The sequence below is a fragment of the Aquila chrysaetos genome, chromosome 1 (genome assembly GCF_900496995.4).
Source record: "Aquila chrysaetos chrysaetos chromosome 1, bAquChr1.4, whole genome shotgun sequence".
Taxonomy (NCBI): domain Eukaryota; kingdom Metazoa; phylum Chordata; class Aves; order Accipitriformes; family Accipitridae; genus Aquila; species Aquila chrysaetos.
The window spans coordinates 58,277,924-58,293,240 of NC_044004.1; the positions used below are offsets into that span (position 1 = coordinate 58,277,924).

At 43.7% G+C, this 15,317-nt stretch overlaps 1 protein-coding gene across 1 annotated transcript in view; it reads right to left on the reverse strand.

Moving 5' to 3' along the window:
- Positions 1-10,529, reverse strand: part of PAPSS1 (3'-phosphoadenosine 5'-phosphosulfate synthase 1) — a 47,129-nt gene extending 36,600 nt beyond the window's left edge. Inside the window, exons 1-2 of the mRNA XM_030012533.2 lie at positions 10,274-10,529; positions 3,093-3,207 (exon numbers count right to left, since the gene is read on the reverse strand). Of these exons, the coding sequence (XP_029868393.1) occupies positions 3,093-3,207; positions 10,274-10,333 (175 nt within the window). The 5' untranslated portion in view covers positions 10,334-10,529. The remainder of the gene's footprint in view (positions 1-3,092; positions 3,208-10,273) is intronic.
- Positions 10,530-15,317: the final 4,788 nt, after the last annotated feature.

Consider the following 15,317-nt stretch of genomic DNA (forward strand, 5'->3'; position numbering starts at 1 on the left):
CAGCAGTCATGCTCCACTAACCAGAGTCTGTTAGCAACAAGCAAAGACCATTTTAATATTAAACTTTGCTCCAGTTCAGAATCTTCGGCAACAAACCTTTAAACAATTGAGAAGTCTCGCTGGCACCAAAAAGTCTACTGTTCACTTTAAGTTGTAAATTTATTTAAATAATTTTCCAGACTAGATTTCAGGAGTTTATCTGGAGCACATACTTCAGCTTACACAGAGCAATTCCTAAATGGGACACAAACTCAAATCTCCATAAGATGACATTGATCCTTTAAGTAAGAAAAAAAAAAAAAAAGGGGGGGCGGGGGGATAATGGTAGTTTAAAAAAAAAAAAAAAATAGCACTAGTGGGTGAAGAAAAGTGTTTTCATCTTTATTAGTGGTGGTTAAGATTTATTCTAGCTTTCAGAGAAAGAAGAAAAAAAAAATAATCACACAAAACAGCAGTTTGGAATTACTTCTAAGACGTTTACAGCAAAGGATGACAATCATGCTAACAAGCATGTTCTAAGAAAACACGAAGTGCAAAGGAAACCTGGATAGCTGCAATAGTTTAGGGTAATTTAAAGAAGAGGAGTCATTGCATTGGTTCCTCCTTCACCCAATTTAATATCCAGAAGATGCAGAGCAGTCTACTGAAAACATAAGAATACATGTATCCCAGGTCAAGTCCTATATGAGAACTTAAGCCAACACATCTCTCTCAACAAAAGCCCCTGCATCCATCTCACAGATTTCAGTATGGTTTGGCTTACACTCAAAACTCTCAAAAAATTGCAGAGTTGTGAATAATGTCTTATCATCATCATTAAAAATTATCTACATTTTCTTGGACAACTCAAGTTGCTTGTGTCAATGCTTACCTGTCTGCTTTGAAAAGAGTAACAGCCATACATGATGAAGCTGAATGTTTTGACTTAGGCCAGAACCAGCTTCCAAAAGAGGAAGTCCTGCTCTCTTGCCCTCCCCTCTCTCCACTCACACCATACTACCTGTATTATTCCAACACCTCTGGTGCCAGTTAGCCAACTCAGTTTCTTTTTTTTTTTAATTTCTACTTTTTTTTTTCCCCTTTTTGTGTGTGTATGAAGGCTGTGTTAAGTTCACTGTTGATTTAGCAAGTTGAATCAGCTCAAGGTTGGGCTAGGAAAGCACTACAGCTTGTGCAAGGCAAGAGAAGGAAAGCAAGGCTGGAAACAGAACAGTCTTCATTTGGCAGCAATTAAGTACACCCCCGTCCTAGAAAATAAGCATGGCAGTCCAAATTAAAAATTTCAGCAACTTCATCATCTACTTCTCATTGATGCAGTCTTTGACTTGCAATTTTTGTCCCCACATCTACCTTGCTATTCGCTCAAATGCTCTGGCTTTTCACACATCACTTGGTCTCCAACATGTAACGAAACGCAAAAGTTAAGGTTATATAATAATGAAATTTAAAAACAGCTTTTGAGCTGACAAGTCTTTAAAATAACTTACACTCTCAAAATTGCATGTTATTTTACACATTAAAGTAATGATTTTCCATATTTTTGATAGATTCCTCAGGGTTTTTTTACTAGGACACTCTGACTCAACAAGACATTCATTACAATTTAGCTCTCAAATAAATCTTAGCTTAAAAATGAAAAGTGATCTCTGAAATAACATTCCATACACTCCAACCCCATGAGCACTAATGAAGTGAGATAATATTGAAGGGAGTATACCACCATTTCAGCTTTTACTCTAAAACCTAGCAGAGTTTTGAAGACTCACATTTGCACAGTTCTAGAACGGGTAGTATTGCTTACTTCAATACCTACAGCCCATTTCACTCCCCAACATTAGTGCTCAAACATCTTCAATAACCTAGCTTCCCCAAAACACTCTTCTTAACACCTTACAGCCTTCCTACTTTTCTGTATTCTACCACCACCCTTCCTCCTCCTGAAAAAAAGGTAATGGGGCATTAAGATTATATTTGTTTAAAAAGAATGACAACTGGAAAATGTTGCTGTGTAGATAACTGAGAAAACATTTTTATCATGACCTTTTTCAAAAGGATATTAATGAATTACCAGGACAAACAGAAAGGCAGCCTACCAGATCATTCAAGCATTGAGAGACAGGCTGGAGCTATGTGACAGAAACAGGGAGAGAAACAGCTCCATTCTTTTACCAAAGAAATACATGACAGCAAGCTACTGTATCAAATCCGTTTCAAATGGCTCTCAGTAATTTGTTATCAACTACTGCTTTACCTTTCACACATGTTCATTAACACTAGTGGAAGCAAATTTTACTTAGTATAGCAAGTTTTTCTAATACTCTGAAGATCTTTTGTATCCCAATACAGCAGTGCTCTAAACGGCTTACAAACTAATTAAATAACACATTTTGTTGTATTTATTTTTTATTTTCAGTTTTAACTGGAAAAAAAACTCCAAAGGAAATAGGTTAAAAGTTCCAGGAACTTTGAAAGACAGAACAACAAAAAAAATCCCCTCACAGTTATGAACCAAGGCTGTCTTCCAGAATTTACTTACCCCCTCTTTTTACAATCAAAACAATTCAGTGAAAAAAACATGGTGCTGATTTAAAAAATAACTCCCTGTATGCATTGCCTCAAAATGCAATTGCTGTCCAAAGGCATAAGTTCATGTTGAAATGTTATTTCAACCCAAGGAGACAAGAACATTCCAAAAAGAAGAGACCTTTACAGAAAACATTCAGAAACCCAGGTGCTAAAAAACCAAAAAGTTAGGTTTCATTTGTCAATAGGCAAAATGGACAGTAAGAAGAGCCAGAATTGGTTAAAACAGACACACACCCCCACACACACTTCAAAACTCAATCAGAATTAAGCAGCAGACAGCGGCAAATAAACAATGCTCCTAGAGCACTGAACAAGATATATTCTCAAGTTACTGTCTGTCCAAGAGCAATTTCTTGCTGGTCTACCTAAAAATAGTAATAAAACTGCAGCAAGGTCTTAGGTTCCACAAACATTCAACTTTGCATGAAAAAAAAAGGAGCTACAGCTAAGTAGCTTTTCAGAAGAGTAACTAAACGAAAAGGATCCTCAGAAATCCACAACTGTACCTGTTAACCAGACTGTGCATCCACGAAAACCACTTCTTGTTCCTACCACTTGGCCTCTCTTATTCCTGCTGACATGATGAGCTTGGTAAGTAACATTGGTTGCCCTCTGCATTCCCTGTAAAAGAAGAAGTTGATTAGGTCTTTAACTTCTGAAAGGGTAAGCTGGCAAAGCATACTAAAAATTATTCACAGGCACAAAGAAAGGCTTGGAGACAGACCAATGGAAGTAAAAACAATGCTCAATCCATCAGCTGCAGCTGTCAAAGGACATAAAGAAAATTAGAAAAGCCACCCACAGCAAACCACATCCCTTCTGCTCCTTCTGTGAAACTTGGTATTGCCAGGTTAGTCAACTACTACTTTCAAATACAACTTGAGGAAAATCAACTATAAAAAGAGACGAACAGCTAGAGCTGCTAGATTTGACTTCTATTCATTTAAATCTAAGATGATCAAATGGATTCTCACTCTCTCCGAGCTAAAGTTGCTGTCATAAACCACCCAAACATTGGCTCATTTTTAACTCTTAAGAGGCCTTTTCATTGCAAACTACGCATGTCTTTTCCAACTTTCAGTTCAGCAGACACACCTCCAGACCACTCTGCCTTTACCTATGAGATCTTCAGTCTCCAGAATTGAGATATGTATTTATATATATAGATATATTATTAGTTATATATTCTGAGAGTTTAAAGAAAGTAGTATTTCTAAGTGACTTATTAAAGAATTGACTTTAAAAGATGGGATTTTTGTAATATATTTTTAAATTAAACAAAGCTGGTTACAGACTTTCTTAAAACTATTTATTCATCATAATAAGCTGCTATATGAATATCTTAAGTAAGATGACACTGCTGTCAAACACATTTCACAATCTAAGGCGAGGGAACCCACAGGAAGATCAGCTTCAGCATTCCCTTTAGGTTTAATGGTATCTAGTTAAATGAACTTTGTTCATAAAAGATCAAGACCTTAGATAACCAGACAGAGCATGAACAATCAAACAGAAGAGAAGGCTTAAAAAAAAAAGCAGGGGCAGGGGGGAGGTATCAGTGGTATATGTAATGCTGCTTTGACTTCTCTTGCTTATAAACACATTGCAAGATATTTGCACTACCTTCTCTTTCATCGTTGCATCAGCGCTAGCTGGAAAGGAAAGCACTTTAGACATTTAATAAAAAAGAAAGAAGGGAGGATATCCATCTACAGAGTCCTAGCAGAGAGCTATTCATAGTTTGAGACACACACTCTGTAGGGTTAACAGAAAAATGGTATCTACTTGTGGCTTCAAGAACTGCTGCTACATCATTCTTCTGTAGAAAAACACTTCAAAAGTTTACCTATAACTTAATTGGAAGTTATGAATTTGTGTGATTGTATGTCCCCACTTCTATACACAGCTGGGCTCATAGTTAATACAAACAGAAACTCAAGGTAGGAACAGATGTTCAAGTTTTCAAATACAACTCCATAATTCAGTGGTGACAATCCAGCATCTAAAATTAGATGAAGACTGAATACCAACCCATAAGAAACCACCACCTGCAAATAGGTTATAACCATACAAAATGAAGTTATACTTGCTGATTGTGTTATCTTCAAATAATTTATCTCCTAAAACAAAGCTGTTTTGCACACTCAGTGCAATACAGCTAACTAAAACCAGAAGTCAGAGTAAAAAAAAAAAAAAAAAAAAAAAAAAAAAAAAAATCTTTCTTCTTATAGTAGAAACAGCTATGCACTACATAAAATTGGAGATCTCAGTGAGCAAATGCATAAATTGTGGAAGTAAAAACAACAAAAAGAATTAAAGTACTCAGCCTTCAACTAAAAGAAAGATATGCTGTGCATATGAATGTACACAGCAATTCAAACTAATACATTAACAGCAACATTATTCCACATTAATTCCAGTTGTACTGTGCTGTACCAGGCAATGGATAAACATAAGACAAACTCAAAGCACAGCTACCATGCCACTGTCTCAGTAAGCTCTTTTACATTAAAGCATAAAGTCACACATGCTTTGCTTTTGACTCCTGGCAATGAATCTATTATCAAACTCAAATACTTTAGAGGTCAAATGTCTCATTCAAGGAGACTTCTTCCAGACTGTATTCAGTAAGTTACATCAGTTTTCTTTGTTTTCCAGAACTAGCAAAGCGGCAATAGAACTGATCAGGGTATTGCACTAGGCTTACAAAACACATGAAACCCCGAGGAAGCAGGCAAGAGGGATTCTTAAAACGATGAAAAAGACACAACTTTAAAAAAGAAAAAACAAAAAAGTATCAAGTAACAAATTAGCAGAGATGACAAATCAGAGCAATGAGACAGCCAACAGATTGCTAGAGTACAAGGCACACAAGTGCAACAGAGCAGCCAGCAAGCTCAGCAGTGGGACAATAATCCATCTGTACTTCAGAAGCAGGCATCTAAGACTAAAGGTTAAAGTGTCCAACCAGTTTGCATGCATTCACAAACACACCCATGCCCAGCAGCCCCACCTTTTGTTTATGTGTGCATGCACACAAACAAGACAGCCCAGCACTACTCCTGGGCAAAGCTGTAGCAAAATCTTATCTTCCAATAGAAAACAGCTTTTTATAGAGGTGTTCTAAACAGTTAATAATTTAGCAAGTCATTCTCTCTTGCTGCAGAAAAACCTAGTAATGTTTCCTAATCATTTCCACTTTGCTACTAGATGATTCACTACCACACCACTGAGCAACAAAATCTGAACATCCAATCCTCAACAACATAAGTTTTTAATTACTATCCCTGCTATGTACACTTACTATAAATATTGATGTGGCACAGAAAAATACTCAGGAGCAAAAACCAGTGGCTTACATTGGCTGTGCTCTTAAATTATTTAGCCAGTCTTCAAACTCCTGTACATAAAATTTGATGAGTATCAGTTGATGAAATTAAACGGCCATCAAAAATGACAGCAGAAAGAAAGAACAGCCATTTCCTTTTACACTACATTGAAGCATCACTCACCTTGGAGATCCATATTATCAGTGTTAAAAGAAATTAAACATAAGAAAATGAGTAACAGAAAAATTCAATGTGACGAGCAAGTATTCTTTAAAAAAGCTATTTTAAACTTCTTAGCCTAATTACATTCACTATAATAGTCACTACTGAAAGGACACGCTAGATTTTTGTAAAGGGGCTAATGAAAAAAAGGGCATTATACTTGAAGGCCTATTTATCTGCTTTTTTTACAACCATCAGAAATTTTCTCTCCAACTTGCCCACAAAAATATCTCTTCCATCCCCTGTTACACATTAAGTGCTTCCACACTAATACAAACACTGCATTTTGATATTTTCCCTCTTACTTACCAAGTTAAATAGAATTAATGCTTCAGTCCACTCTGTTTCATTATAAGGGTAATGTCAGCTGAGAAGCCTGACATATCCTTCTTTTCATCTCCCCCACTATGCTACTTTGCTTCTCACATGAAATCTAAAGTGCCATAATAGGCTAATATCTTTGTACTGAAGATAAAAAAATTGGAGTATTAACATAACAAGCCTTTCACAGATGTGCCCTGAAGAGCTGTAATGATAAGAGAACAAGGAAGGATGACTCTGCAGCTTTTTTTTTTTTTTTTTTTTTTACTTTTTTTGGCATAAAGGAGACCTTTTAGCTTTGCAAGTAGTTGACAGGGCAAATGAATACAGACATCTAAGAACTATGGGAACAGAAGAAAGAAAGAAGATGGGGACCAAAAGGAAATACTGTCAATTTCTCTATGTAAAGATTTGCCGAGACAGACTTGACCCTTTTTTTTTTTCTTATCTTATTCTTGATATTTTGCCCAGTTGCAACTATAATATTTTTTTTGCCAAGGCCAAGTCTGACTATCAGTGCCAAACACCTTTCATGTAAGAACTCAGATCAGACATCCACATGAAGAAGAGCAAACCCAAGTTGCGACACCAAGATCAAAAGACAGCAGAAAGAAAAGATTATTGCTTAATTGTTTCATAGTTAACAGACAGATCACTACACTGGCAGAAACTGAATTTATTCTTTATTACTTCAGAGCAACAATGAAACATTGTGCTTCTACAGTCACTTTACATCAAATTTTAACTTTTCACAAAGCAAGACCTCTGGGGTAGGAAATAAAGCTTTCAATGGCAAGCAGAGACTCCCCAAACTACAGCACCAACTTGAGACAGCTTTGAGGCTGGAAGCAATAGGGAAGAACTGTGTAAAGAACAGGCACGGTTTCTATATAAACCATATATACTCAAGAAGCTGTGACTAATTCCATATTCTTCTGCTCTAAGATAACAGTGTTGATTCCCCAAGCTAACAACAGCAACACATCCGGCATCACCTCTGAAAAGTAGTCTTATCTTTAATGCCTATCCCATTTCCCAATCGTCTCAGATATTTTCTTGGCCATTTGCTAACTTGCTCACCATGTACCTCTTATAAGCCGGGGATACCCTGATAACAACACATTTTTATGACATTTATTCTTCAGCACTGATAAATTAACCAAATGATAGGTTTCTTTTTCCCTCCAAACTGCTCTCCTCAACAGTCAAACAGCAACTCAAGCAGACTGAACATTGCCTGTTTTCTTTTTCTACATACAAACACAAGCAAGGAGAACAGACATAGTTCCAACATACAAATTGGACTACCACAGATGCTAAAACAACAGCACTTCACCTGAGAGTCTGTTTGTTCACATATTTAGATGAGGTTTCAGGACCTGTTCACCAACAGATCTTCCAGGAATGCCTTCCAATAGCTACTTTCTCAAACTGTGGTTTGAAAATTTGTCCTTTGATTTGGACAACTGTGCTTGGGAAAGAAGGGCAAGCCCAGAAATGATATCTGAACATTAAGATGTTTTACAGTTATTATAAAACTAACAATTCACCAATCCATGTTCTGCCACAGCCTACAGCATTACATTTTCTCCCACTTACAGCAAAAGTTCTTACTTTTATCCTCACAGCCGCCCTCCAGAACGCACAGTGATAGTGACACAGTGATACTGACACAATAAGGCATCTAAACACCTCTGCATGTAGCACCACCCAATCTGCCAAATGCATGCTCTCCTGCCACTTACACAGGCTAGCTCATGTTTGCCAGATGTTCTAGTGCTGGGACAGTTTCAAAAAAAATCACAGCAGCAGAAAGCAGCCAGAATCTTCTACAGTACTGTGGATACAAGCAATTCAGTGATAACTGTACTGTAAGGAGTATATCTTCACTTGCCATCTGCTGCAGTAACAGTATGACCAAAAGCAGAGACAGCTTATTCACCAGTGCGGGAGTGGAGTCTTTGGCTGGCATCAGAGGGAAGGCACAAAAACGAAGACAGAAATGCCTCTGCTGAATATGGTCTCGGAAAAAAGAATTGGAGCAAGTTCTCTTTAGGAGTTACCTGCAAAATGATGCAACACCTCAGTTGTGTTAGGAATTCAAACTACACTACAGAAAGCGTTCCACAAGTCTTCCTATCATCCTAGCTAGTGTAATGGCAGTATTTGTGGCTCTGTTGTGTGATGCTCTGTAACTTGGAGTTTGCTGTACTGAGAGGTGGGCTTGGCAAGGGGATTTCCACAGGCAGAGGTGTATTTTGAATAGCGCTGGACGTCCAGAGAAAGTTTGGAAGACAAAGCTCTGCCTGGTCTCCTAGGGGCTAACGATTCCATCAGGGTATAATAGGTCACTTTGGCCTTGCTCTCGGCTGAACAGACGCAGAGTCAGAAGTGCCAGAACATTTGTCTGTGGAGCGTGTGAATCAGCAGCATTTTTTTTCCTGGTGAAGCTTACTGGGTTATAAAAAGCATTTCAGCTGAGGTCTTCTGAAGAAAAAGGGAGAAGCAGAAGACTTCCTCTGCTTGCCACGTAACATAGAGGGTGTTGCTAACCTCAACTGAACTCAGCAAACAGTTAACGTCAGTTAACTTTTTTTTGACCCATGATTTCCCTGGTTTGGACAAACTCATCTTGGCTTTGCTTCTGACAAATTAAATGATACAGAGTAACTTTTGAACACACTTTGTTACCCCCACCAGACATGACCTATTTCACTATTTTCCTAACATCTGATTTTTCCTTTTCCTCATAGAAATTGAAAGAATGTAACTCACCAATTACTCTCTTATGTAAACAAGTTTGAACTTGTACACAGTGGAAGAGGCTTGGACAGGCACAGGCTCTACTGAATACTTTTTAGTACAATACCAACTTCGCTGTTTTTCAGGCAACCGTGAGGCTCTTGTCTTCTTTAATAGATTTGTCATTTTAATGAGAGTAGTGGCCTGTACTACTCACGACAAGACTTCAAAGACTGGTTTACACTGTTACTTCCATATCAAATGTTTTCTGGATCTTATCTCTTGTCTGCTTCAGCTCAGCATTATTTGAAAGAAGTCATACTTCCCCCACACACACACTTGTCTTGCATCATCAAAACTATCAAATGTTCTCAAAGGCCTGCAGTGTATCTTCTAAATAGCTGCATTTTGGTCTTCGCTGTAAACTGATCTTCCCCCATCTTTATGAACAAGAATGAAGGCTTTGGTTAGATTTTTTTAAGCCCTGTCTCGACAGTTTTCCACACAACACCCGCCATACAAAGAACCTCAGTCTTTGGCCAACCCAGGTTTATGAATGGCCACATTGTACATCGCATTCCTAAGTCTTCCTTCTTCCAAAACGGTGGAAGCTGAGGGCTCACGACGCAAGAGGCAGGGACGAAACCCCCAGGCCCTCGGTCCCCTCCGCAGGGGCTTCCTGCCCTTCCCCACAGGCAGCCCCCGCCTTCCCGAGGGCAGCGACGGAACCCCAGCACACCAGTACGGGGCGCGGGCGCACCCCCCGGCGTCGCCCCCGCCAGGCTCCGTGGCGACGCTCCCCTCAGGCAGCCCGCGCGGCCCTTCCGTTAACGGTCTCGGCCCGCGGCGCCCCGCGCGCAGCAACCGCCGCCGGCCCGCCCCGCATCCCCCCTCACGCGCCCCGGGCGGGCGGCAGGGAGCGGCGCAGGGAGCTCCCCGTCCCGGCGCCCGCAGCCGCCCACTGCCACATCACCACGGCGCTCGGCCGCTTCTTCCTTCCCTCTCCGCTCTCCCCCGCCCCGCTCCTCCGCACGCCCACCTGCCCACAGGCGCACCGCTCCCCGCCCGCTCACCCAGCTCGGCACCCTGTTGCTCAGCTTGACTTTCTTGCACTGGCTCTCGGGCAGCTCCATGGCCGCGGGGGCAGCGAGAGGAGGAAGAGAGGAGGAGACGGAGGAGGAGGAGGAGGAGAACGCGCCTTCCCCACAGATGCTCGACACGGATGAAGCCGCTGCCGCCGGGGAGCTGTGCCGTGTGCGCGTCCCCGCCCGCGGCTCGGCCAAAGGTGGTGCAGGGAGGAGCCGCGGCCCGGAGGGAGGGAGCAGCCAGAGAACGGAGGGGAGGGGAGGGGAGGAGACGAGCCCTGCCACGCGCGTGCGCGGCGCCGTGACGCGCGCCAGGGTGGGCGGTGGCCGCGGGAGGCAGACGCTTCCGCCGCGGCCGCTCCAGTCCGCCCGCTGCTGCCCCTGGTGGGCGCCGGGGCCCGGCCCGGGGCCCGGCCCGGGGCTTCGCCCGCCGTCGCAGCTCGCTCTATGGCCGCCCGCTCTGCCCCGTAACGTGACCTTCGGGGCGGTGTTACGGAGCGGCTGGCTCGTGCGTGTGATGCTTTGGGTTGCACAGCCAGCGCTGCGCGTTTGGAAATGAGGAAGACTGCAGCAATAGGAGAGGCCGTTTGCGTGCTCCTGCCGCCGGGATGCCGCAGCTGGCACCAGTAACTCAGAAGCTCCCCCCGCCTCTCCAGTTACCACACGGAGGTGGAGGAGAGGTTGTTATGCCCCTCAGCAGCAGTTGGGGAGGGGGGGACCAAGTGGCTGTCTCATTATTCAGTGACGGGGGCAAGCTAAAGACGCAGACGAAGCAGAGCGCTCGTTCCCCTGCCCTCAAAGAAAGACAGGGCTTTGCTGCAAAGCTTTAGCTTGGAGGTGACGAAAACTCTAAGAAGCGGCAGCGTGGGCACCGGTGGTGATGTAGTCATGAGTGACTTGGAAGGCGAGGATTGTTTCAGTTAAATCTCCCACCTTACAAGGATTTCCCCAACAAACAAAGCGAATCCTGTGCTGCGTTCTAGGAAATCATAGAATCATAGAATCCTTTGGGTTGGAAAAGACCTTCAAGATTATCGAGTCCAACCATCATCCATGCCCACTAAACCATGTTCTGGAGTACCTTGTCTACTTGCTTTTTGAATACCTCCAGGGATGGTGACTCCACCACTTCCTTATTCCAATGTCTGACAACCCTCTCAGTAAAGAAATTTTTCCTAACATCCAACCTAAATCTCCCTTGCTGCAACTTGAGGCCGTTTCCTCTTGTCCTATCACCAGCCACCTGACAGAAGAGACCAGCACCCACCTCACTACAACCCCCCTTCAGGTAGTTGTAGAGAGCTGTAAGGTCTCCCCTCAGCCTCCTTTTCTCCAGACTAAACAGCCCCAGCTCCCTCAGCCGCTCCTCATAAGACTTGTGCTCCAGGCCCCTCACCAACTTGGTTGCCCTTCTCTGGACACGCTTCAGCAACTCAGTGTCTTTCTTGTAGTGAGGGGCCCAAAACTGAACACAGTACTCGAGGTGTGGCCTCACCAGTGCCAAATACAGGGGAACAATCACATCCCTGCTCCTGCTGGCCACACTATTTCTGATGCAGGCCAGGATGCTGTTGGCCTTCTTGGCCACCTGGGCACACTGCTGGCTCATATTCAGCCGGCTGTCGACCAGCACCCCCAGGTCTTTCTCTGCCAGGCAGCTTTCCAGCCGCTCTTCCCCAAGCCCATAGCGCTGCATGGGGTTGCTGTGACTGAAGTGCAGGACCCGGCACTTGGCCTTGTTGAACCTCATACAATTGGCCTCGGCCCATCGATCCAGCCTGTCCAGATCTCTCTGTAGAGCCCTCCTACCCTCAAGCAGATTGACCTTGCCTCCCAACTTGGTGTCATCTGCAAACTTGCTGAGGGTGCACTCAATCCCCTCATCCAAATCATTAATAAAGATATTAAACAGAACGGGGCCCAACACCAAGCCCTGGGGAACACCACTTGTGATCCACCACCAACTGGATTTAACCCCATTCACCACAACCCTCTGGGCTCATCCATCCAGCCAGTTTTTTACCCAGCGAAGAGTACACTTGTCCAAGCCATGAGACGCCAGCTTCTCAAGGAGTATCCCATGAGAGACAGTGTCAAAGGCCTTGCTGAAGTCAAGGAAGATAATATCCACAGCCTTTCCCTCATCCACTAGGCAGGTCACCTGGTCATAGAAGGAGATCAGGTTGGTCAAGCAGGACCTGCCTTTCGTAAACCCATGCTGACTGGGCCCGATCCCCTGCTTGTCCTGGACTTGCCATGTGAGTGCTCTCAAGACAAACTGTTCCATAATCTTCCCCCATACCAAGGTCAGGCTGACAGGCCCATAGTTCCCCAGATCCTCCCTCTGACCCTTCTTGTAAATGGGAGTCACATTGGCAAGCCTCCAGTCCTCTGGGACCTCCCCTGTTGACCAGGATTGCTGATAAATGATGGAGAGTGGCTTGGCAAGCACCTCTGCCAGTTACCTAAGTACTCTTGGATGAATGCCATCGGGACCCATAGATCTGTGAGTGTCCAGATGGCGTAGTAGGTCACTAACTATTTCCTCCTGGATTAAGGGGGGTATATTCTGCTCTTCATCCTCGCCTTCCAGCTCAGGGGGCGGAGTACCCTGAGGATAACTGGACTCACTATTAAAGACAGAGGCAAAGAAGGCATTAAGTACCTCAGCCTTTTCCTCATCTCTGGTGGCAATGTTCCCTTCTGTATCCATTAAAGGATAGATATTCTCCTTGGGAGTCTTTTTACTGTTAACATATTTTAAAAACATTTTTTGTTGTCCCTTACAAAAGTGGCCAGATTTAGTTCTAGCTGAGCTTTTGCCTTTCTAATTTCCTCTCTGTATGATCTAACAAGATCCCTGTACTCCTCCCAAGTTGCCCACCCTTTCTTCCAGATATGATAAACTCTCCTTCTTTTCTTGATTCCTAGCAAAAGCTCCCCATTCAGCCAGGCCGGTCGTTTTCCTCGGCGGTTCGACTTGCGGCACGTGGGAATAGCCTGGTCCTGAGCCATTAAGATTTCCTTCTTAAAGAATGTCCATCCCTCCTGGACCCCTTTACCCTTCAGGACCATCTCCCAAGGGACTCTCTCAACCAGTGCCTTGAAAAGGCCAAAATTTGCCCTCCGGAAGTCCATAGCAGTAGTTTTGCTAACCCCCTTCCTTGCCTCACCAAGAATTGAGAATTCTATCATTTCACGGTCGCTAAGCCCAAGACGGCCTCCAACCATCACACCTCCCACCAGCCCTTCCCTGTTCGTAAACAGTAGATCTAGCAAGGCTCCTCCCCTGGTTGGCTCACCTACCAGCTGTGTCAGGAAGTTATCTTCCACACACCCCAGGAACCTCCTAGATTGTTTACTCTCTGCTGTGTTGTATTTCCAGCAGACATCTGGAAAGTTGAAGTCCCCCACGAGAACAAGGGCACACAATTCTGAGACTACTGCCAGCCACTTGTAGAACGATCCATCTGTCTCTTCAACCTGGTTGGGCGGTCTATAACAGACTCCCAGCACAATATCTGCCCTATTGGCCTTCCCTCTCATCCTCACCCATAAGCACTCCACCTTGTCATCCCAATCATGTAGCTCTGTACAGTCAAAACACTCCCTAACATAGAGAGCCACCCCACCACCTCTTCTAGCTTGCCTATCCCTTCTGAAGAGCTTATAGCCATCCATTGCAGCACTCCAGTCATGGGAGTCATCCCACCATGTTTCCATGATGGCAGCTAAGTCATATCTATCCTGCTGCACAATGGCTTCCAGCTCCTCCTGTTTATTGCCCATGCTGCGTGCAGTGGCACAGATGCACTTGAGCTGGGCTATCGATACCACCCCCAATATTGCCATGCTGCCCACAGGCTCATCTCTGGTGAGCCTAGTTTTATCCCTTACCCCCTTCAAACCTAGTTTAAAGCCCTCTCTATGAGCCCCACCATCTTATGAGCGAGAATCCTTTTACCCCTTTGAGATAGCTGGATACCATCTGTCGCTAGCAAGCCCGGTGCCGTGTAAACCTCCCCATGATCAAAACACCCCACCGATGGCACCAGCCTCTGAGCCACGTATTAACCAGGTGTGTTTTCCTGTTCCTTTCAGTATATTTCCCTGCCACTGAAGGTACTGAGGAAAACACTACCTGTGCTTCTGATCCTTCCACTAGTCGTCCCAGTGCCCTGAAGTCCCTTTTGATTGCCTTTGGATTTCTCTCTGCAATCTCATCACTGCCAACCTGCACAACCAGCAATGGGTAATAATCAGAGGACCGAACCAGACAAGGGAGTTCCCTGGTAATGTCTTTTACCTGGGCCCCAGGGAGGCAGCAGACTTCCCTGTGGGATGGGTCAGGTCTGCATATTGGGCCCTCTGCCCCCCTCAGAAGGGAGTCGCCTATGACAATTACCCTCCTTTTTTCAGAGGATGTGAGAATGCCTGGAGCTGCCCGACTGAGCCTAGGCACCTCCCTAGACAGGGCTTCATCTACAACCTGATCTTCATTGACCTGGTCCTCAAGTTCCAGAGCCCCATACCTGTTGTGTAGGGGCAACTGGGAAATGTCTCTTACTGTGAATTTAGAACCAGAAGTTCTTGGATTCTTACCTCCAGAAGGGAACTGCTTTAGCACTCGAGTGCTAATCTTAAGGTGGAGATGATGCCATATGAACAGGCAATACATTTGCTGTATAAATATTAGTCCATTTATATTAGTTCAAGAAAGGAATTCTTTTAGCACTTAAGTGCTAATCTTAAGGTGGAAATGGTGCTGTACTAACATGAGTTGTATTTACTGTAAAAATATTAGCCTATCTACAGTCTGGCTGTAGATTGCTTGTTCTCTGACAGTTTTAACAGGAAATAAAAAGGCCCTCTTTGTGGATGAATGTTTACTCCTGCTATATCAGAAAAACATCCTTCCAAAGATACCAAGGTGTTGGTTTTAAAGCATATTTTGAAGTTCAGATTAAAAACTTAAAATCCTTATGCAAGGCAGATAACCTCTCTAAGATCAGGAAAAATAATTAGAAATGCT